General features: G+C 38.2%; 1 protein-coding gene across 1 annotated transcript in view; it reads right to left on the bottom strand.

The window, feature by feature from the left end:
* Positions 1–34: 34 nt before the first annotated feature.
* The window catches only part of LOC117429248 (LHFPL tetraspan subfamily member 7 protein-like), a 69753-nt gene continuing 44131 nt past the window's right edge, over positions 35–25656 (bottom strand). The window contains exon 3 of the mRNA XM_034048550.3: positions 35–3114. Within this exon, the coding sequence (XP_033904441.2) occupies positions 2888–3114 (227 nt within the window). The 3' untranslated portion in view covers positions 35–2887. The remainder of the gene's footprint in view (positions 3115–25656) is intronic.

Genomic DNA, 25656 nt, shown 5'->3' with positions numbered 1-25656 from the left:
TATAGATATATACACCAACAGATTTATTAAAATTTTTATTATAACAATTTAAATGCGCAAAACAGTTAACATGGTAAAGGGTACAATAAGTCAACTTCAAACACACCCAAAAAAAGGACAAAACGGTAAAAAAAAGGATACATTACAATTAAACCAATACAATTAGAATGAAAAAAAATACCTTGCACAGTTTATATACAACAAATTTCAAACTACAACAGTCTATAAAACAGGGATTTACCAGTGTAAGACTTTACATATAATGTACCACATATAAGCTAAAAAAAAAAATCTGTTAATTGTTAAACCTATACCAGATATAAAAGACCTTTAGTTATAGTTTTACAGTGGCTGACAAAATTGAAATTTCTAAATATATACATTCAACTCACATATTTAGAATGAAATTCTTTACGGAATTTCCAGATCATATCAATAAAGATGTTGTAGGTTTTAATGTATTTTACATGTAAAGTTTTGAAAGGTATCCTCTGCAGACTCAGATTTTATCCTTGTACAATGATTCCAAGAACAGCTTTTGGAAATTGCTTTGTTTCCAAAACTTCAATGTGCCTCCAGACATTCATAAACTTCTACTTGAGTTCACAAGTGGCCTGGGATGGGCATGAGACGTGCATGGAGGTTTAAACAATGCAACTCAATAGGGAGAACACATACACATTTGTGCATACAATAGTGGCATTCCAAATACCAGTTGCTCTGATTCAACAGAACCTGCCGATGCCATTGTAGCAGACTGGTAGCAATATGCTTCATGATAAGGAGAGCCTTTAAACCCTTTAGACACTCTAGAGCACCAACATTGTGTTTCCCCAATTACTGTACACCCCATATTCGATGGATCAAGATAGATCAAAAGCAGCTGCAACTTACTTGAAGTCACAGGTACTACTGGTATCAGGAAACAGCCCAGATTGACTTATGAAAACTTCATTATAATATAAATGATTACAACCTTAAAAAAACCTGCAAGGACTTAGTGGGTTATGGAAAAACAGACATGTTGTTTGTATTTAAAAGGATGAACCCTTTCCTATCTTAGGAAAGCTTCACAAAGCAACTGACATTCAAATAAGTTTATAGGACACTTAACAGGTTAAGAAAATTTATGTTTTAAAGAAGTGTGGGACTTTCAAATCAGCAGCATTGATCTGCATATGCTGAATTAGTTCTGTACTAGGAGTTGCAGTACTGCCATCAATATATTCAGGTAAAACATATCAAGGTAACTTACAGGTATATATGTTTTATGCATAATATTGGCTGTGGTCCTTAGATTAGAACAGTATGACATAAATTACTAAATATTTCCCCTGGATTTTAAGGTTAACATTTGTACTCTGATGCAAAACTCATTTATTTTGCAGGTGTTTTCACATAATATCATAGGAAACGGTTACAAAACGTATCACAAAACATCAAGAGGAAAATAAAAACAATGCTGTACTTTACAGAAGATTATACACAGCGTTGAAGCGGTTATTGATGAAAACCTGGATACAGCATTAAGGTTAGATTTCCAGTTAGATTACAAAGGCACAAGTTGGTCAGGTGAGAAAAAGTTTTCAAACAGATGCAACAGTATTTATTTGTACAGTGACTTTCCCCAACTTCTTTTGCTTTCAGAGTAATGCATTTACTTGCCTTTTGTCATCCTACTTCTAAATAATTGTGTTCGAAACATTAAGAAAAAAATTGGTTTTTGACACACTGGTTGAAGGATTACCTGAATAACTGACAAACACCTATACTGAATAATGCAATTATTTAGGGTTGTTTAAATAATGCCCTTTTTTAACTTGAGAAGTAAAACACATGTATTCGCCAACTTGCATTTTTAAAAACAAAAAATATATATATTTTACTCTGCAAATAGCCTGCAGGCTATTGAAATTCCACACTAGTACAGTAATTCCACTGCCATTTGAAAGTCATGCTTCTATATACATATCAAGTTCATTGTATATTTCAATATTACTATTAACAGATTAACGCTGGAGTTTTCTCAATTTCTTGTACAGAGATGGGGATATTTTCTAATTAAATGTCACTCTCTTCATGCAGTACTACTGTGTTGGCTGTGACTAGAGAACGACTCAATAAGAAACTTGTATCTCTGGTTTTAGATTTTGTTTTTTGTAGAATATATTGAGGGAATTATCAAAATCGCTACTTGTTAAAAGTCACAAGAATTTTAAAATATGCAATTTTTTTGTTTGTTATTTTGCATGGCATACTACCTGATAACAGAATTAGTTGGTACAATTAAACATCTTTTATTGATTTATTTATGTTTTGCTATACAGCTTCAGAGACAGTCATATTGGCGTAGCTCTCTGGAATTTGGCAGATATTTCAATCTATATAAAATTGTTACATTTGTAACTATATTAACATAAAAAAAACAAAGAGTTACACTTATTTTGTATTTGTGGTATTTTAGTTTAGTTTAGCACTAAAATATTTTACCTGAAATAACTATTGCAAACATACATATCCCTAAAATCTTTAGCAAACAGATGTTGTAAGTTACTTTCAATATATATATATATATTTTAATGAATAGTGGTAAAGGGCTAGTTTGTTTACTGTTAAGTACTATTATTGGATGTTTATTGTTAATACAGTATCTTAAAGAACTGACATATACCGGTAGTTCCTTCAACAATAAATGTATCAGCAAATAAAGAGGCAGTTTTGCTGTGGAAATGCCAGTAAAGCAGTGAAATAGCTTATTGTTATTTTAAGGAAGACAGTAAGTGTACTTTGCATCCTTCAAGGGTCGATCAGCTACTTTAGCCATTCACCTAAAAAAGAAGTGCTTTTATGTTTGATTTCCCTAGAGTTTAGACCACATTCTGTTCTACTACAAGATGGCGGGGATTGGAGTTGGAGACATGTGCTCTTTGGGTGCATATTTTGCAAAGAAGGGTAAAAAGAGTGTAAGCATGACTCCAACAATGGCTAGCATGTATCCCCAACCAATCTGGCACTCTCCTGCATAGTAGATGCTTGAGTTTCCGCAAAACGACTTCACAAAGGTAGAGTTAAGTCCAAAAGGGTACACCAGAAGTCCAGAAGCCATAATGAACACTGGAAAAGAAAAGAAAAAAGAACAGGTTAAGGGACTTATGTACTGCACTTTAACATTAGTAGAGTCAGTACTTCCCCTAATGCGCAGTAGGTGGCAGCTAAAGCTATGCATTTACATTTTGATCCCATTAAAACATTGTGAATTCTGTCAGCTTCACTACAGAGCAGAATCCCCTGTACATAATTGAAATGCTCCCATTGCAGCTCACATAGAAAACAAAAGAAACAGATTTACTGGTATATTTCATGTCTATACTGTATAGATCCCCCTAGGGAAAACTGCCTTAATCGCAATAGTACCAGGTAACCATAGGTTACAAATAAAATATTCGGTTTCAACCAAAAATGAAGCGCACGTGAATGATTGATTGCCACTTTCTTTAGTACAAAATGGGCTACTGAAAACCCATTAGCGTTTCACCCCCCAAAAATGTGTTCGTAAGAATAGAAAACAATGGGCACAATTTATCACTCAGCTTAAAAACGGTAGGTGTAGGATAGTGATGACATTTCTACACGAGTGCATATTTGACAATGATATATCAGGGAGGAGACAAAAGGGAATTGTGGGGTTCTTACTTTAATAATAAATACAGAGGTAAGTCCACACTTTCATGAAGTATCTGGCTAACACAACTTCATCTAGTATTGCTTCCTGTTGATAAACACATGAGCATGTTTGCTACTGAGTGCATTGATAGGAAAAGCTCTTGCAATTGTCACCACATAAGGAGCTGCAGCGATTCTAAATTGCTGTGGGAAGTGGACTCATTATATTCACTTCTTTGAACTGACAGCCTCCCTCTTGCACAAAAGCCTTTGATACAGATTACCCTGTTTTTATCTGCACGGGCCAAGCTTTTCCAACATGCTACTAATGGCTATTTAATAGCATTCTCTATCAAGTTAACATTTACTTGTGGAGAGTATACAAATAAATAGCAGGGTTTGTTGCGTTTCAATAATTTTCATGGGCCCTACTAGAATGATCATAGTTAACATTAGGTGACCCACTTTGCCATTGTTTTCTGTCTGCACCCCCGTACCTGCTGCAGCTCCAAATTCAAATTAATTAATTTTTTTCCTATTTGATGATCAAAAACAAATGTCCTATGTGACCTATGAACAAAGGTGTCTTCTTGAGTTTTCAGTTTCAAATAAGTGGTACCACTTTGCACAACTGCATGACTTGCTGCTTTCTGATGTGTGGATGCGTGGGTTGTGTTGAAATCTCTTTCATCTTTTCCTCGCCGTGTTCCGTATGAACTACAATGGCAACGTGGCTACAATGGACCCTTAGTGTAAGGCAAGCTGAAAAACATCTGCATACATTTCTGAATTTTAAAATAAGATTACTGCTGCTCCCCACACGTGACACACATTTGAGCAGGTACGATCGTGACAAAGATGAAGGACAGATGAACCAATCAAAATCCTGAACTTTGTGAGAGGAGTCGGGAACCAATGAAAGGTTTCTGATTGAACTGGTTGAATTCAAAGACCCGAGGCATAGCCGACGTAACAAGAAAATAACTAAAAACTGATTTATGACCATGGATATGTTAATAAAAATATCAAAACAATAATGCTGAAAAAGATATTGCAGGAATACGTACGAAGCAGGAAGATATGGAAAGCCATGCGTTGAGTTATAAACCCTACAGCCTGTTCAGTAACACTAAAGATGTGTGCATTGCATTGGTAATGGATTCCCTGTAGGGAATCAACTGGGAATTGAAATCAGGACCATTATCCAGAAGAATTACTGCGTTCACTTCTTTTACTGAACTCACCCTGGAAAAGCTAAAGCAGTATTTAATTGCAGTGGCTAAAACTGGCACCACGAGCTTCCCCACAGTCCTGGCTGCTAAATGTGAATTCACAAACAACTAAAAATGCTAACGAATCCAATGATTGTGTTGCGATACAGGGCAGCAGTGTGGAATAGTAGGGCAGCAGTGTGGAGTAGTGGTTAGGGCTCTGGACTCTTGACCGGAGAGTTGTGGGTTCAATCCCTGGTAGGGGACACTGCTGCTGTACCCTTGAGCAAGGTACTTTACCTAAATTGCTCCAGTAAAAACCAAACTGTATAAATGGGTAATTGTATGTAAAAATAATGTGATATCTTGTAACAATTGTAAGTTGCCCTGGATAAGGGCGTCTGCTAAGAAATAAATAATAATAATAATAATAATAATAAATCCATGATGTATTTTCATGAATACAATGCTATTCTGAATCCAAACAAGACAAACAACTGAAACACTGCATAGCCAGCTACCGGGTTAAATGTACATTGCAATTGTTAGCACCTATCTGTCTCTCTGGGGCCTGACCCTGGAAAGATTTATCAGTGTATGCATCTTATCTATTAACTGAATTCCACTTTCATGCAGTCGGAACCTCAAAAAGCTGTGTGAAGGGTCTGTGATGATGTATTGCAGTAGGGGCTCTTTGTGGTGTCAGTGTGTTTTATTAATAGTAGCATTCATCTGATGTCAGATTAGAAAACGTGACCGAGTCTTAAAGCGACAGAATAATGACCTTTCTAGAGAAGAGAAGCATGCTATGGATGGCCTCAACGACTACCTACGACAACCATCTCTGAAAATCCATAGTGCGGAGCAGACAGCAGTATATATCTGATCAATAGGAGTATGCATCTATTGGCGTAATGGTTTTGAAACATACGTTTTGCAGATGTAATCTTGCGTAAAATTGCCTTTCTGCTTTTATTAAAGCTGCTCATTCTTTTTTTGTTTCTGATTGGTCTTTGACATGTTGGACCTTGGTAAAAAAAAAGGCTTGGTAACAATCAGAAAAACAATTTAAAAAGGTATCGAGACGACTGAGATCTTTGAGCAGGTTTACTGCGTCAGGTTTTGATGAATTTGTATTCACTGAGGTGAGATTAGCGACTTCCATGATTCTTTAGCAGTTTAGAGATGAAAGCAGAGGGTGTTGAATTACCCGATATATTTCCAATCTTGCAAAGATACCACCATAAACTACAGGAGCTCCAGTATGATTAATACCATCACACAGGAAAAAAACTATAGTAACACTATTTGAAATGAATGAACACAACCAGTGCAATGTGAATTCCTGTTACAATAAAATAAGCTGCATGATGTTTTAGTAACATTGAAACTTATTTTGCTCAAATTGTGTCTTTGTGGTTGTCTGCAGTAAATCAACTGTAGAAAAAGTTTTTTTTATTTTTTTATTTTTTTCACAACATGTAGGATTGAATCGCTAGTATTATATTTTAATTTAAAACCAGCAGTTATTTTTCTGACAATTGTTAGTTTTGTGATTCTGTCCTTTAAAAAAAAAAAAAAAAAACACTATAAGGGTAGCACCACCATAATAAAAATGTAAATCCCAGGGCCCGTATGTACAATACAGTATGTCAATATATATGCACTGTGTGTACAGCATGCCCAAATTATGACCTAATTTACAGTGCTTCCATAATAATACAATCCTATATAGCGTGAAACTGGTTATCATGCCTCCTATTTTCCCCATAATAATTTCCCTTGCAAACATGACTCTCATTATAAGGCAGAATACATCTAGTGTATTCTCCATGGCTCCAAACTATCGAGGGAGCCCTGTGTACTTTAGACATCACAGCATGGAGCTACAGTGGAACAGCCACAGTAACTGGAACAGAAATCGTATACAAGTAATTAGTAACACTTGGCTGTGTAGTTACCTTGCTACTGTGACTGACTGCTTCTGCTGGGTAGAGTGCAGTGCAGAAGGTAAGCATTGTGGCACTGTTGTTCTGAAACTGGGGCAGCTGCTAGCAGGTAATTGAAAAACCTGAAGATCTTCTCCACCTTGCTGACTCTAACAGCAGGCTGGCCAATGGAGCCCAGCTGGGGAGTTAGCCTGAAGACAACTTGGGAAATAACATGCAATAAGTGCAAAGAGCCAGGTTCAATGTTATTTACCTGCTGTCTTGTATGCTGCTAAAGAACACTGCGTGCAGCCTACGTAAAATAAACTGTTGACAGATTCAATCTCTTTACAGTAGTTGAGATCCAAGGCTGGAATAAAACCTATTGGGGTGCTTCCACAGCTGCTGTAGAGCACTGACATAGAACAAATCATGGAGAACACACTGATGCAATCAAATAAAACAAAACATTCATAGGGGTGTTGCTAAAGCCCGTATGTGCATATGCCTTCATGGCAATCTCTGACTCCAGCTGGAGTAGCTGTCTCTGCAGGGACGTAACCCTGGAACCTTCACCTTCACAAAACTGGAAGTGAAGGACCCTCCAACACATAGTGCACACACACACACTCTAGCATTCAAATTGCAACTGGGAACTGAGCGGGACCCAAGTCTCATAAATGTGCTCCCTACAGATCAACCCAGCGCTGGGACAATAATATAAAAAGTGGTCATTTTGATTGGGACTCCGTCTAAGGTGCAGTTGACCTTTATTTATGGTAGTTTTTTATGGTGGTGGCTGGTATTTGAACAATAAGAGTCGTTGAGGATGATATAGCATGCTCTACTATTAGGTAAGGACATTTCCAGTGTACAGCATTCACAAACAAATCAAGAAAGACAGAAAATTGGCACTACACTGAACCACAACATTTCAGATCAAATCACACCATGCTGGACACTAATGGCTCAATTGAGAAAACCAATACAGGGCCCCAAGTAATGTCTAATGGCTCTTGCTGAACACGAGAGCTAGTCCATTACTCTTCCTTGGTCCAGGTTTCATCAGCAATGCAGCGTTGGCCGTGCACGGCCACATGGCACGTTTCGGGCGGATAATAAAATTGCCAGACAGGGGTCAGAGCCAGGGGTGTGCTTTCATCAAACACAGGGTCAACGATCATCACTTTTCTGAAGTGCCCGCGCATGCTGCCACGCCATTCTAAAAAATCTTCTCCCTGAAACAGCCTCATTTCACGCTGCTGATTCACACAGCTCATAAATCGAGATGTGCACTATCCATCAGGGAATAATTGTTAGCCCCACAACCACCACCAGAAATATATATACATTTATACAAACACGTGTTTTAACCTTTACCCTTGAACTAGGACAAGGCAATAGTGATTGTGGTTTTCTGCAGTAGAAGGCTACCGTCTTTCAATCTCAGGACACTGCAGTGCAGTGTGTCATAAGGGGCTCCATTCACTACTGTACCTCCCATCTTTTTAACTCAAGGCTATTTTCAAAGCCTTTTTTTGAATAACTAATCATGCTTCATATTAATGAAACCTTTCTCAGCTGTAAAACTAAATCAAGTAGGCCAATGTTTCTGTAGCGGTATAATGATTGAGAATTTTGAAGTTCTAGAGTTAGACTTAGATGACAGTGCTGATGCATAACTGTGAAACACAACTAGAACAGAACTGCACTGTATCCTAGTGGGCTCAATGTACCTGCTTCGAACATGCCTGATGCCACCACAATGAATACTGTTATGAATATATTTGATTTACTATATATGCATACAAGTTTTATTTGGTTTCCTGCCACAATTCCTTTAAATTGGTAACATGCAAAATCATGTACTCTGGAACGGTCACCCTGTCATTAATCAATGCTTTCCACAACCATTGTGTGGCTGTGTGTATTAAGTTATTTCATGCTTCATGGTCACCATTATTCACCCAGATGCCTTGAGCCAAGTCCAAACTGTTGCATAATGCTGCAATTACCAGTCTCTGGACAACAAGGAATAAGAACAACAAAACCAATAGGATGGGATGCCTGCGAACCATAATTGGACTGTATAAGGAGGCAGCAGAACACTGAAATACAAAATGAAAGCAGATTTAAAGTTTTGGAAATGATTACATGGACTAGATTTACTGAACACACAGTGCAATTCAAGAATGGTATTTAGAAATGTAAATGGTTGCTTGCAACTACACATGGGACTAATACACAGATTGTCTCAGTAGTTTGCAATAAGAAAATAACATGGCACACCCACTTGTGTAAAACATAAATCATGCATCTACTGTATGTATCCAAGTGGGACAATTTCGTAAAGCATTCTCTCTGTATAATATCACAGTACATTGCAATTTCCTTATGATTTCCTCTTAAACATCCCTGGTATTGGACCCCATATTGTTTGGAATAAATCATTTCCAAAATTCTGTATGTGATTTTACTGTATGTACATATGAGGAATTATCCTGTGCTTAATGCTGGTTTATAGGTTTATAGGCAGTCCTCCCAAAGCAATTCAATGCGCTGTTTGGCACAATGCTAAATTACATCAAATCAGCAAAAAAACAGCAGCCCACAGCCTATATTACAGATATACCTACTACCAGTGTGATGAAATTTATTACCAACAGCCTGCAAGATGAGAATTGAGCCATTTATTTACTGAGACTCAAAAGCCGCCACTGCAAAGAACACATTTTCAATCTATCATAGTCTTATATCACTGAATGCATTGTTACGCTTGGTGCGCCTCAAGGACATTTGGTCCCGTTCTTTTGCAATACTTCCTATGACAATGTATGTGTGGTTTAGAGCTGTCTGACTGTCGGCATTGTGTTTCACTGCTGCAGTGCATGCTTTACTTCACAGCAGAATGGAAAAGCTTAACTGAGATCACACCCAACAACTGGACTGTCACTTTCTTGTGTCTTGGTCATAATGCTTATGTCCCAAAAACCACATTGAGTTTTACACTACTCCTAATTATCAAAATAACAGAACAGTCATAACTCTCATCTTAGCTGAGGTGGAGTCTTCCAGTTAAGGCTAAAGCTTGTATACAAACTGGAAAGCAAACAAGGCCTGTTTTCTGATGAAGTGCAGTACACAAAAGATGGCTAAACTATGAAAGAATATAGCAGTTGTCCAAGAATTATATTTTAGTGTAAAACGTTGCATGATTGCAGATTGCTGTGGCTTCAAATACACAGAAAGCCGCAGCCCTGGGTTGCATCAAAGTAAATAGCATCTTTACTAAAAGCTTTTTGACAGCTCACACAGGAAAGTATTTAGAAGCTAATAGGGGATCCAGAAATTATAATGGTGATCTCTCAGGACCATGCAGCGCAACAACTGAATTTAAGCCTTGAAACCATTTTACTGTCCCCTAATAGTAGACCAGATTTTACAATTGCTATTGTAGAATTACAGCTGTGATACTGTATTTTGGTCCCAGATATGCGTATTCACAGAGTGAAACACAATGAATATAGCATGGAGGCAATACAACTGCAGCAGTGAGTGTAACCAGATTTTCACATTATTCACACTATCAGCATATACCCTGCAGTAATTACAACACAATACAAATGTAGCTCATGTGTGTACAATACAGTCAAGTTACAACCAATTATTTAAAAGTACAATTAAAAAAGCATGTTTTCAATTTAGATTTAAAAGCATCCAGTGCTTCAGCTTGCCCAATGGTTTCAAAACTACACTTAATTAAGCATACTATTTAAATCCTCAAATACCAGAGGTATACGCAATCAGGACACTGTTAAACGGTGCAGGACTAGCAGCACCCTGCAGGGGATTGACATTGATATTTAAAGAACTTGCATGGAACATGTGTAGTTTCAAAACATTTTGCTGGTCTAGTCTATAAACAAGCTACTTTAAGCTTGAGTCACTGCCTTCTTGTGAGTCTTTACCATTACATGCTGAAGGCTGACCCCTCACACCTGCAGCTTACTTAAAGGGACTGCTTCCCCACATGAACTATTAACTAAGCTGCAGGTGGTCTATTAACCCACTTTAGAAGGCATCTGCCAGGCTTACTGTTATCAGATTTAACAGACAGTGTCATTTACAGCTTTCATGTTTCAGATGGTGAGTGACAGCATGCAGGAAGCAACAGAAAGTGTAAAGTATGCGCCTTATGTTGAGTTCTGCGTATAATGGAACCGTGGGGTTCAACAACATGGTAGTGCAAAAACTACATAGCTTTGGTTATGAATGGGCTAAGCAGTAACACACAACTGCTTTTCACTTAGATTGCAGGTAGGTCAGGCTGAAGATGTTATTAACAAACTGGCTTTCTGCAGCATGTTTTGTGCATATGAACAATGGGTTTAACAGAACCGTTGTGCAATTTTGGAAACACTGTACAGTATATGGTTCCACACACACTGTCTGAGGGATATTAAAAGTAGTGATTGCCAGAGGGAAGGTCCAAGGGCTAATGCTCTGCTAGTTCAGCTAATTGATTGAAATGTTCATCAGAATCTCAGTTTTTGCCTGAAACACTACAAGGAACATGCCTTTTAAATATATCTTCAGCTGACAACCTTACAACAGCTAGACCGCTCAATCCGCATGAATACATGCAAGAATACAAATCCAGTTGGTGCTCTCATGTAGTAACAATGCTAATGAGATCTCTAAAGCACCTATTTGCAGATCTCGCAAGCTTCCTCCTCATTTTAAACAATTATTTTTACAGGGAGACCTTCTGAAGAGTGGTGCATTTAACCCAGACAAATCTGTTGGAGAGATACCTTTATGATACACAGAAAGAGACATCAGGGAGGAGGGCGAGGTGAGGAGGCACACTTCGTGTCGCAAGTACTGGGGTGAAAGCGAGTCATCCAGATTCCAATCTAGACACACATGGCAATAAAACTTCCGGCATTAATGAGCTCTTCACAAGCTGGCAAGGCGCCCTTGTCACCGATGAGAAAGTGCTTTCCTGAAGAGTTATTGTGGAGTATGTGACAATGTCACCATGCAAACGACAGCAGGTAATGATGACTGGAATGTCAATGGCTCTTCTGAGATGGAGTAGCAGGACCATGGATAGCTCTCCTCATACATGGCTGACTGTGAATGAGCAAAACCATAGCTCTCTGTCTAAAATAAATCTTTACCCAGTTCTCTCATAGAACTCACAGCCCCTACAGCCAAGGTCAAAAGCCTTGCATCACCCTACAGAATTAACCAATCTCGCTTCATGTCGAATGAAACCTGCTTTGCAGTTTTCCATAAATGAAAGCCTAAAATTCCTTTGTGTAAAATGCCTATAAAAATTCCCAAACATATTTTTTCCATATTCCCCAGTTTAAAATGCAATAAAATGCATTGAACTGGTGCCAGACTTCATATATAATCCTTCAAAATATCCAACCCTCTCCAGCCCACAGTTAGAGCCGTTTCTTCAATACACTTGGTAATGTAAATTCCAATTTGTCATGGGGTTAATTACCAGATCAACTTTGATGCTATCTTTGTGCAAAGAGGGTTAATAGAGGAGAAGCAATTCAGATTTAGTGAAAAACTAAACTAATTTATACAAAGACAGCTATGGAAGAGAAGGCTAAATTTCCCAATCCTCTCCCAATAACAGAGATTACAGGGATTAGCAGAACGTTATGCAGTTTTCTTGTGTAAATAAGGCTTTCTGATGAATATTAATACAGGGTTACAAAAGGCTTTAAGATATATCAGGTAGCTGTTTCTTTGTTTATTTTATTAGACACTGGAGGAGCACTGAGCTGGCCATTATAATCAGTTTCATTACTGTTTCCTGTACTGAGGAATGAGCAACTACAATACTAATTAAAGACTCAATTAATTTTTTTAATCAGTTCAGGTTAGTGATACATCTGTTCCTGACTCCTCAACTGAAGATGTTGCGATTCAGATAGGGATAATGACAACAGCACTACATATAGCCAGGACAGGGCATGGAAAGTCATGTTGAACTGCTTAGAAACTCATTGACTGCAGCTATCCTTCTCTTCCTCAGTTATGATGCATCTCGACCCACTAAGCTGGTATCTTAGTTTGGCTGTCAGGAACCAATTCCTGGCTACTTAGTGCTGCTGAGATCAACAGTGTCTGGGGAATTAGGCAGAGTACGATTGAGGATGCTGAGCAGGTGATGCCTGATGGGTGAGAGTAGAGGGTGGATTTACAGAGGTACATGCTTTAGACAATTTTTATTAATCCAAAGATCTCAGACAGACTAGGGGGTGAGGATTAGATGGGGTTTGGACAAGTCATCCACCAGGATGTCATCTGCAGCACTGAAAACTACATCAACCCTTTTCAAATAAAACATGTAGTGGAGATTCAAAGCAGTGACTGGCACGATATTCTGCCCAGTTTTATATGTGCTTTGTTTCTGGTTTATTAGGCTTATATACATGTTCTCACCATGTTTAATTTCTCCCACACATTCAGCTTTAAAATAAAACATTCTGAAAAGACAGGATTCATGCCTATTATCACAAGCCGTCATCCAGACTAGACAATTGAGCCTTCAATCCCAAAGAGAAAGAGAGACATTTCCATTTGTAGTTGATTTGGGGTGTAACCACTATTGCCATTGATGACCCTAGTGATGGAAGGCATTGTCCAATTTGAAAAGCATTTCAATTAACCTTGTTGAAAAGAAAAACACAATAAAAGATGGGAAGAACTTGTTTTTACCCATACGGAAAGAAAACGTCAATATATATATATATATATATATATATAGTATTATATTTGCAAGGTATGTAACATATATGCTTAACATATTTAAATACCAGTATATGCTTGCATTAAGGTTCACCCAACCTATTATGAAGCCCTTTATTTAAAATCGTTGACCTATGCCTTCAATTCTAGAAAATATTCTCTGTTTTGTGCTTTCTCATCGCTGGCTGATAAATCAAGGTCTAAAAATTCTTCTTTGTACGACAATATTAGTCAGTTTAAAAAAAAAAAAAAAAGCACTTAAATCCAAAACAAAAACACAAAACATCTGTGGGTAGGAAGGGTGATAATGTGATTAATCAAAGGCCTCCTCTTTTTTCTTGTTGCCATGGTGCTGCAGTGAATTCTTTCTGTGGGAGCGGGAGCCCCATGGAGATCTCATAATGAAGCAGAGATTCTCCAGCACGGCTGCCGTCGTAACTCTTGACCCAAACGACACAAACATTAAACGAAAACCACCGCTCCCTGGATTCACACAGGCAAGGATCCAGCAGGGACGTTCGTAGCATTTACAAAGATTGATAAGGGGTCATTAAACTTGGATAAAAACACATTCAAGAGAGAAGACCCTGCAGTTTAAACGGCATGCTCTACAGAACGTACCCCGACGGAAAAAAGCATTTCTTTATTTCTTTCAACAAATAATCTAGATGTCTTGTCTTTGTATAGTTTGGTGAAACTGCTTAATTAGCGGACAGTAATTTAAACGTTATTCTTTTTAAAATCTATTTAAAATAAATACCTGTTCATTGAACATTCCTCACTTAATCTCATTAATGATCCATCAAAATTTAAATATATATTTTTGCTCTACATTAATTTGTATTTTCCTAAAACTTATTTTTATCCCCCACCTAAAAATATTTGCAATGTGCCGCACATTATGCTGGCTCAGTCTTGACATTGGGGGATAGTTCCACTGTCTTCTAACTATCTGTAAATGAATTCCACAGCAGATGTTGTATCTTTTTCCATTGCTACTTGTGCGAAACCAAATGCAATTATCTTATCTGCTAGGAGACTCAAGTTCACCCAAAACAAAAAGAGAACAGGCAGATGCTTTCAATCCTTCCAGCAGCATGCCTGCTTTCAATCTTCTCTGTCTGAATATGTGTAAGATAACTTCAAAACCAGTTTAAATACAGCACGCACTGTTTCCTTTTGATATTTTTAAGCACATACATCAATAGGCTCTATTCTGTTTCTCCGGGACAATTATTAAAATAAATGATATGAGCAGTTTAATAAAAAAGATATGGAGAGGTTGGGTGGTTCAGCACCCCAGTTTACGACTTTCAGAACTAGGGTGTTGGGTTTATATCCTGCTTACTTGGTGGACTTGACCTAAAATGGACATTCCTCCACATCACGAAACTTTCAATCAGGAACACCTTTTAGAACATTGAAATTTTTAGAAACATTAGAGATTATGTGAGCAAGAGGCATTTGTGGGCACCATTTTGTACTACCAGCCTGCAAAACACCCACTCACTCACACGCTCACAATTAACCACATACCAAGTTCACAATGCTTTCTACAAATGTTGTATTCAGCTAGGCTGCTTCAAATAACATCGATTATTCCAGTTCCTGTCTTGCCTCTACAAATATCAATGGGGTTGGTGCCTTAGTGCGAAATTCAAAACATAATCAAGCGTCAGACCGCCATATAAACAAATCAGAGACCTGCATTCAGCATTAGTATAAAACCACCTCCTGAAACAAACTGATTGGATTCCACTCAAGATAAATATTCTGTCAGGTGCAATTATTGTTTAATGCTTGGGAGCTTATATTACATTTCGATAAAGTTTTATTTTTTCAGCAGATGAAAGAAATGCTGTAAGTCGAGCAGTGTTTCACTGCAGGAGCCGCCGCCATGGGGGAAATCTCAGATAACACAGCAGGTCAATTAATCTGACCTCTCCCTGTCAACTGGCTTTTCATTCCTCACACTCTGGTGCGATATTTTCCTATACAAAGCCTCGATTAGGCAACACAAAATTGATATTAGGGCTGCTGTCACCTCCCCTGGTGACTTTGTAAGGGCTGACTGTAAAAAGAAAAGCTACCTTGCTGAGTGTAAACAGGAAAGGCTGTATGACAGAGGACTGGGAGGAAAAGAAACCAAACTACCGGTACTGTATAACAAGCAAGAGACCAGAGACTGAAACGGTCAAAACAGTCTAACAAAATATGTTTGTTCATCATTCTGAATACATACAGTACAGTCTTGCTTTTTTCCATTATAGATTTTAAAATTCAAAAACTAAAATATCCATTTAAAAGCTTGATACCACCCATTTGGGATACAAGGTGAACAGTATTACCAATGGATTTAGAAGAAATGTTGCACATTGGTACTGACGTGGTACTGTAGAGAATGAACTATGACAGTAGGGACAGCTCTGATCCGTTTATCCAAAAGCTTTGACAAACAGTGGCCTCAATTCTAATTGATACACATGCTATGTTTTTAATAGGAGGCCATACCACCCACTGCAACACTCCCTGAGGTCCTCCTCCAGACAGGAGCAGTCTAAAGGTCTTTTGCTCCTAATTACCATGATAATGACCCTCTTATCAGCACAAGGCAATGACTGCTTAACATCTTAAGGGACCAATTTATCAATGTGTTTATCGATGTGCAGCAGTGTCGTCAGGCAGGACATTTATGGCAGTGAAATGGATCTTAAATGTGCCGTAAATTGGGCATGGAATGGCAAAAATGAACATGAGCCTACACGATGTTAAGGCTGTTAATGTTACTGGTATAAATTACCTACTATCCCTCAGAGACTCTCTCAGTAGTTTATTTTGTGTCCAGCAATACAGTAACAGCTTATACAGTGGTACCTACCACATGTTCAATAGGGCTACTCCACCTATAACTGAATTATTTACTCTGCATAAATAATTTAATATCTATGACCTTACTGGATGTGGAATGTACATGGCATATCTTCCAAGCATCGGTATATTTATAATACAAGTGAATCATTCTTGGTCCATTCAATTAGGATGTGACCACAATATAAAGTGACTGCATTTCAAGTGACAGCCATTTTACTACTGAGAGGCTCAAATTGCTCCAAGCGTCCCTATACTTGTCCTTACTTTGCAGATTCATTCAATAGTTGCCTTCCTTCCTTCCCTCCACTCTGCACAAATAGCCCCCCCCCCCTCACCTTGTTTTCCTTTTCATGCACACAAGGTGTTACATGGAGAATGCTGGTTCTAAGATGACCTTGATTAACATTAATCTGAACTTCCTGGTTCCACACAAGCAGCTCATTGCATTTTCAATCTAATTTGATTCTCCTTTAACTATCTATTTAATTATCCTTTAACTGTTGCTGCATACAAATGCAACCATCTGTAATTCAGCTGCTGATGTGTGCCCTGGATTTGCTTTGAGCAAAATGATGCAAGACAATTCCTTTTTTTTTTCGTTATCAGTTTAGATATTTTGGGACATGAAAAAAAGTTACAAGCTTGACTGATTCAAATCAGATCTCTGCAGTATCGGTTCATAGCTCGACAGCAGGCAGTACTGATGGGTTTTACATTGACCTGAATACAATTTAAAGATACAGTGACTTACACAGTTTTAAAACTACACATTTTAGGGGACTGCTACCTTATAAAGTAGTTAATCTTTAAATTAACTGTGAAGGCCTATTTTCAGATGAAGTAGAATACATAGAAAAAGGGGTAAACAACATCTATTTTACCATTAAACTGAACATGATTGCTGAGACACTATAGTTTAACTGCAAAGCCTGTCATAAAATGTATACCTGTCTAAAAATCAAACGTTATGTATCTTGTATAGGCCAATAGCGCCTTCATTTAAGACCATCTTAAAATGTTTCAGTCACTTTATGAATGTCAACAACAAAAAACAGACACTCATTTCTAAAAACATTATAGCAGTGGTGTAAACAGCACAGTTTTCTATTGTATTCTACAGTATATAGCATACTAAAGTGTTGTGGCCAATTCAATAGAACACAGTACTAGAATATTTGTTTTATATGGGTTTGCTAAACAGTTTATTCTACTACTTGCAGTTTGTTTTTGTTCTCGTCTTTTCCTTTTCTACAACATACTGCAATTATATTTACTGTGAATTAGTAAAGGACCTGGCAACAAACACTAAAACAGAATGGGTCCAATTATGATTCTAATTATAGCATGTTTCCAAATTCAGACAGGCAGCAGACAGTGTCAGACTAAGACATCATTTCTGGTGTTCTCTTGGATGGCTAGATCACCAGCCAGGTCCTACTTCTAATTTTCACAGTGTTTCACTCTTTTTATTATTATTTAGGAGCTGCCAAGACATTGTTCAAGGTTGTTTTAACAGCTTGCCACTCTTGTTGCATATCACAATCTCCAGTACAGGGGATGATTACTGTCTGTGCATCGCTGTTTTAATACAGTGATTTAATACTACAGCAGTACACAGCGCTGGAAATGGCTAGAGTAGATGTTCCTTTTCTGTGTAGTAAAGCATAGTATAGCATGGATGACTGGGTGCTAGGCTGGATGAGTTTATTAAATCATTGAGGTTAATAATAGTAAATACATAGTATGGAAAAAGCATGAAGAATGTGAAATTACTCTGCAAATTGTATAGCGAAACTGCAATTCCAATTACCTTTAATTCAACTCAAGCCACAAGAAGTCGTGAATTAAGTGAGACACTAAACCAAATGGGACCATTTTGTGGGCAATTGCTCAAACCACTGTAGTGAAGAGACAGAGACTGCACAGACTGATTCAATTACAAAAAACAAAAAAACAAAACAACAACACTAATTTCCATCATGTTAATTAGGTGCAAAACAATTGAAGCATATTTACAAGACGTGGATTCACTAATTGGAGCTGCTAATAACCGATATCTCTATTAAAATCTACAATACCCACTGTGTTAGTGAACAGGCTTATCTGTCTTGCCGTTTCGGTTTGCTTTGTGCATTTTGATGCAGGGCCCTCCCCTCCGAGTCACACTGGCTTCCAACTGCTGCCACAGTGTGCCACACGCTGAGACTATGAGGAGGTCAGCTCAAGAGTGCGTGAGGGAAGGGGACCATATGCCAGGTTCCTGCCAAGTGCCATGCAGTGCCACTCAGAGAATCTGTCTAGACTCACCCCTGGCCGGGCAGGCACATGTACAACTCTGCCAACGTGCCGCGAGCAAACATAATGAAGTCTGAATAGCAGTAATTACCTAATGTTGTGAACCATACCAGCCTGATTGCACAGATATTAATAATGCAAGCTTTTTTAAATTATCAGGATTGCGGTTGAGTGGAGGCATGCATGAGGGGGTCCGATCCTTCCACCTGGTCCCTGCATAAGGAAAGGAAGAGCTAAAAATTTAAAAGGGGGATGTTCCATTTAAAAAGAAAATGTGCATTTCAAAAAGAACCCATACTGTTCCTCTATTTACAAAAATCTACACATACTGTTGATTTTAATATGAAATGTGTCTATGCAAACAAAATGCCACGAGGGACAAAACCATAGGTAGTAATAATGGCCATTCAATGAACCATATGAAAGTGATCTTCAATGGCAATTCAGAGGCAACCGTAGCGCAAGGGCAGCTACAATGGTATAAGAAACTGGCAGAATGGTACCTCAGTGGTAACGTTTTTATATTTTGACATTTATATAGTATAGTATTGGGAGATAGTGGGGCAAGGAATATGCTGATATACTGAACATGTCATAGGTTTATAGGTATAACTTTGCAATAAGAATCGTGTGTTTTAATCAAATATACAGCATGGAACAAAGCCTTCCCCATCAAAATAGTCCTAAATCCGAGTTTACTGTTCCCTGTTCCATCACGTCTCACTTCTCTACATACAGATTTGACTGCTTAGCTGGAGGTTAAAACCAATTGATTTTAGGTAAAACCAATCACAGAATGACTAGGTCTTGACATAAAGCATGTTTTTTAAAGCTGAAAGCTTGCACCTTCTCCACGTTATTTAAAGCTACATGGCTTCATTGACACATGCCATTCATTCTGCCCTGTTATCAATACCTCTGAGTTTATTGCTGAACACATGTTTTTGGGGATATACATTTGTTAAGAAAATCAATCTGATGCAAGTATTTATTAGTCTCCAGAAAGTTTCTTGAAATTACAGATATCACTCAGCGATTTGTTTTGCAACACAAAGAGCTTCCTAATTGGCTTGTTTCTGTGCAGCTCTGTCCAGGGTGGTCCTTCGTTCATCACCAATTGGTCTGTATGCAGAGTCTGGTCACATGCTCATGCACTGGCCTTTTAGACTGAAGGAAAGAACAGGCAAATCTCCCATTGTTTTTAAGCACAAAAACTAAATTTGATACATGTTTCAAAAGGCATGTATTTTTAATACTCCTACTCATAATATTAATAATAGTATTAATAATTTGTATATTGTTTTGTTTAATTGATTAATAACTTAACACCCAATTATTTGACATTGAAAAATATATTTGTCCAGCATGTGTGTCCACCAGATATTGTTTCTTTAGCTGGCTGTCTGAGGAATATAAGCCTGGACAAGCAAAGGTGTCCTCTAATCTCAGTGTAAACACTGAGAGGCCTTCTGAGAACAGCAACAAAACAAAGGAGGAAACTGAAAGGAAAAGCCTTTTCTACTGAAGGAACTTTTCTATTAAAAAAAACAGTTTTTTTATGATTATTAGGAATTATGTTCTGTCTAATTATTTAAGCGGAAGGGTTTAGAAAATCTTACCACCGATTCCAAATGCAAGAATACTAAATACTTTAATATGATGACAAACAAAGACAATATACTGTATTAGCTGTTAGTGGCTCAGCTGTCCTCCCCCTGAGACAGAAGATTGTAACAATCCACGTCTTCATACAATCTCTTGCACTTTCTCTCTCTGTCTTACTATTTCTTTCGCAATACATGTTCCCTGTTATTCTGGATTGTAAATACAATCGAGTTGCACTGAGTGTCGAGCCATTCCTTATTTCTTTCCCTTAGTTGTGTGTTTAAGTTAAATGCACAATAATCTATTCTTTAAGCAGAGTGTTAGGATTAGTCTTAGTGCTTTGAGGTGGATCGTTACAAGGTCATGTGTATTTACCAACACCACAGCATGTGATATTGCATTACTTTATGGGATGAGGCGTCACACTGAGATGCTGTCGCACCAACACAGGCAGGAGTACTGTAATAGGCTAGTTAAGACCAGTGTATCTCAAGTCTTTAAAATCACTGATACAGGGAGGTGGTCTCTGCTGTATTTTAAACCTTCCCAAAATGATTCCTATTCCATAGGTATAGAACTGAAAGCAGAGCAAAAGCTATTTTTGTTATCGCCACATCTATGTATGGTAAAGTACTTGTAGTTTTTGTCCATCATGCTGGAAGTCCTTCAGCACCCTGGTCTCTTTGCTAGCTGAAGACAACAAAAGGGCAGTTTGCACCTTCAGATTTCTTATTTAACGCTGCAATATCCCACAATCACATTTACTTTCACACTATAAAAAAACATTTGTTGGTGTCTGCTTGCTCAGTTCTTCCAGTTTGGCCCTCTTTGCGCTATTTTTGAAAGCAGATCTTGTTGAAGTAGCCATATTCTCCTAGCGCAGTCTATAGAGCAAAGACTAGTGTAAACGGGGTATTCGCTTACTGAATCCAACAGTTTTGGAGACAATGGCATTGTGGGCAAAGTGTCTAGCAAACAAGGAATAAAAAACTCTATAAAGAAAACCGGATAAACTTTGCAGATAGGTTTGATTGGAATCCGTATTAGAATAACCTGCTTGGTTGAAGAAACATTTACACCAGAAATGTTTGAATTCCCACTCCCAGTCCTTTCACAAGAATGAATTGCATGCCAGAATCACAAAGGCTAATTAGATACAGTCAGGTTATCACTGGGTTTAGGGAATAATAAGCCACTATATTGGATGTCATTATCAAACACTGCAGACCGGAGTTTAGGAGCGTTTCCTAATGCTTCTCTGATTAAACCCGAGGAAGAAATATCCATTAAGCAGCGTGCCTGTGGCTGGCTGTTTTACTGGGACAGTTCTGTTTCACTGAATACAATGTCTTAAGAGCTTTTCATGAATTTGTCACAGACTAAAAATAATCTTCATCACCTTTGGCAAGTCAATGTTCTGCAAGGGTGCAGGGTGTATTTCAGTCCCAGCAGTGCACTGAAGGCTCTCAATAACACTGTAGCTTTATAAGAGAAAAGGGACACGCATTTTATTGAAAGCCTGCAGCATTTATTTTATTCATATTCTTTGCTTTTAATGAAAAAAAATGTGTCTATTGTATACTCGTACTTTTTTCTCTAGATTGTCTGTGCGAGAATCTCATGGTTTGTTGTGAACTTGAACCCACACGTTTATAGACTGAGAAACACCTGCCATAACACTGTCAATGAGTATGTGCCAACAGTGACTGTAATGCAGTTTCAACTGTTCTAGTAATAGGTCACTCAAACAGGAAAGGTCCTCAAACAGGAAAGTTGAGGGTGAGAAATCTCAAAACTGCATAAAGTATTGAATATGGAAGCACCTGCCAACCAAGTTTGATTCCTCAAGGTAGAGTTTTTGACAACCAAGCCAAGATGTTAACGTCACACAACGTGACAAGGCAAGAACAAAACAAAAATGGACCAAATAAAATCATGACGTTACGTTGATTCTAGACAAAGAAAGACTATTCAAAAGAATATTCCCAAGAATATCACCCACTGATAAAATAACAGAAAAAGATCATCACGGGGCAAAAAAAACATACTGTATGTGGAAACAAGCAAAGCCTTCAAGCCTTTTAATTGCCTGGAACTGCACCATACAATCCATGATTTATCAGACTTCCTCTCCCATCGTTGTACTGTATGAGGAACCGCATCTCAAATGATGCTGATTAAAAAGGGCCGTGGCGTCCCCAGCTCTCCTTTGTGTTGTTTTACAGCTTGAAAATTACTCCAGGAAGATCCCCAAGAGCTTAACATCTGGGTGCCTCACTGCCGCGTCCTCATAAATAAAAGATAACCACTGCCAGGCGTCTGCACATAAATCATGGAAATGGATTTCCAATTGCATTGCGACTCTCTCTCCCACCAGGCTCTCTCCGTTTGGACACCCTGATCTATCAAACGCATCGCCCGGAATTCTTGGTGTGTGTGTTCCGATTCCTCACCAGCCACTCATCGGCTGAATCCGCCACCTGTTTCCGTACTGCGGGCTAGAACTTACAAGAAGGTGCTACCGGGCAAGCGTTCTGAAGATAGTCAATGCTGGTCTGATCTCCTGCTGATAGCCTTGCATTTACACAGTATTTCTGCTAAAATACAGGCCACAGAGGGTTTTTTATTTAACATCCACATTCTTTCTTCCTTAAGGTGCACACTCTCATAATGACTGTACTGCATTTCTACAGTGGCTTCACAAGCAGTCACAATAGTGATTTAAGGTGGTATTGCATGTTGATATTTAAAATATAGCTGTATCATTTAGACAAACTGCAAGTTTATAATGGATTTATAAAGTCCAGAGAACAGAAAGGATCTTTATTCAATGTCTATTCTGTAGATTTAATAAATAATTAAATAATTTAAGAGACATATAGTAAAAAAGAATTGGATATCAATAACCCTAGTCCTAAAAATATATATGTTGCTGTAAGCAATAACCACGCTATATTTAAAAAAAAAAAAAAATCCATACGTTTCGATAGTGAACAACTGAAAGATAAAGCCACCGGGCGAATGTTATCAACGCAGATTCTCATTGTGTCAGTCTCCCTTCCACTAATGAGAAAGGATAATAACTTGATTTATGAGCTGCTCGTTCCCCGTTTGAAGAGATTACAGATCACACCTTTCTTCATTGCGCTCCGAAAGAGGGGGAACCTATATCACTACAATACTTTTATAGACACAAATATAATTGTAGAATTCTCCTTGTTCATGACATGCGGCTCCTTTTCCTTGCAGGTGGCGATCTTAACTGGGGTTTAAGAAGAGGCTTTTTGCCGTGAAGGGAACACATACTAACCCTCCTGCTGCATTGTTAGCATAGAGTACAGGGAAAAGCATTAATAGCTGCCACTAAAAACGCACACCAGATAAACGATCAAGGTTGTTCCAGCTGTCTCCATGTAATTTAATTTAACTCTACAGCTCCAGACAAATAGGAGCACCTGGACACTTTTGATGCTACTACGATGATTCGTATGTCTTACTGTATGCACCATGCATATGCAATTTAAATGAAGACAACACTGACGTTATCCTTTTCAGAGGTGAAACCTTGGCAAAGAAATATTTTATAGAATACCTTCATCTTTGTTCACCAGCTGATAATAGGTACAGTAGCACCCCTAATGCTGTTACTCCCTGTATTTTTACAGACTGGGATTATTGGCAATCGGTTCGCCCTGGAATCCAATTATTTTCATTCGATACTTCAGTTCTGACACAGACGGATGAGGACCTCACCAAGCCCAAAAAAATAGCAACAGAATTTCTATGAGGTTTCAGAAGACGTAAAAGGGTTAGGCAAGGGGAAAAAAAGAGCAATAAAATGTTGCAAGGCTTTGTGTCACTTCTCGGTTGTAGGCTTTGGGTTTTAATATTTTTTTTAAAGAAATACACTTCAATTTTTTAATCTATTTTTAATAAAATAGAAACCTTGTGTGTTACAGTATCCGTAAGCTAATTCCTAGGGTTCTTTTCAACAGCACAACATTATTAAATAGATCTCAACAAAGACCTAATGAGAATGAGCGTCCAATCCCTGTTCCAAGGGAAGCCAGGCTTATGCATGAATCCTTTTCCTTCTGTGTTGATTCAGATGGATAGTATTCTGCTGCTGCTGAATAGCCCCAAACCAGCACCTTCAGCCTTAACAGATGAGAACTGCATTGCATCTGCATTTTCTGCAAATACAATTAGCTACGGAGCTACGAGACCAGACGTCTAACATTCACGAAATGTTTGATGGAGAGCCAACACATGACTTCATCCAAGTTTCAGCTTCTATGGGCTATTGCTATGCAAAGTACAAATCTCTTTTCCAGCTCAAATCTTTCAAAGCCCATTCAGCGAGGCATCTTTCTATAGAGGATGGGAATAATGTTTCCAAGCAAGGATGGACATTTTCAACAAGTGACCTTCTATTAACACTTTCAAACCAGTGCAGTATAATGTAGCCCGGGCTGCTAGAGAGCTTCTAGCCAACCTTTAAAAAGACATCCAGCGTTTTAACAGGATGAACATCAAAAATGTGTCAGGAATAAGGAACAGGACTACGTTTGATTTTGACTTTGCATTGAATGTAATCCAAAATATCTCCCTCAATTTCAATGGAAATGTAATGCTAAAGATATAAGGCCCTATATATATATATATATATATATATATATATATATATATATATATATATATATATATATATATATATATATATATACACATACATATACACACACACACACACACACACACACACACACACACAATGCATATATGTTTTGATAGGAAGACTTCTGTTCACATAAACAGTTTAAGAAATCTGGCTCTTGAACCAGCAGGATCAGTTGAAAACCAGCAAAGCTAGCAGCTCTGACCAGCAGGACCAGTGCTGGCATCGCCACAGGAGTCCATACAGAAGAGAGATAAGCATTCCCCTCTTCACTAGAAGACTGAGGTCTCTGAGTAAACCAGTCCTTCTCTGGTCACCAGAATGTCTGCTCACGGTTCATTAGGCTTCAGCAATGCAAGACCTACTAACCTCTGTACTAACCTCTCCTTTGCAGGTCACTGCTGGGGGGAATACATTGAGGTGCTATGAAAAGAAAAGCTTTCACGCTCTCTGCGCCCCCGGAGTGAATAGAGGTGGGGGGCCGGGGGGGGGGAGCCACCGGGATTCAGCGCGGCTTGTGAATTAAACACTGCCAAGGCTGACCCTGGCAAAAGGCTTTCAGAAAAGGTCTTCTGAAAAGGAAATGCAATTCAAATGCTGTTTGTTTGCATGCTGTGGGACTTTCGAA

The sequence above is a fragment of the Acipenser ruthenus genome, chromosome 24 (genome assembly GCF_902713425.1).
Source record: "Acipenser ruthenus chromosome 24, fAciRut3.2 maternal haplotype, whole genome shotgun sequence".
Taxonomy (NCBI): Eukaryota; Metazoa; Chordata; class Actinopteri; order Acipenseriformes; family Acipenseridae; genus Acipenser; species Acipenser ruthenus.
This window is presented reverse-complemented; position numbering and strand designations above follow the sequence as displayed.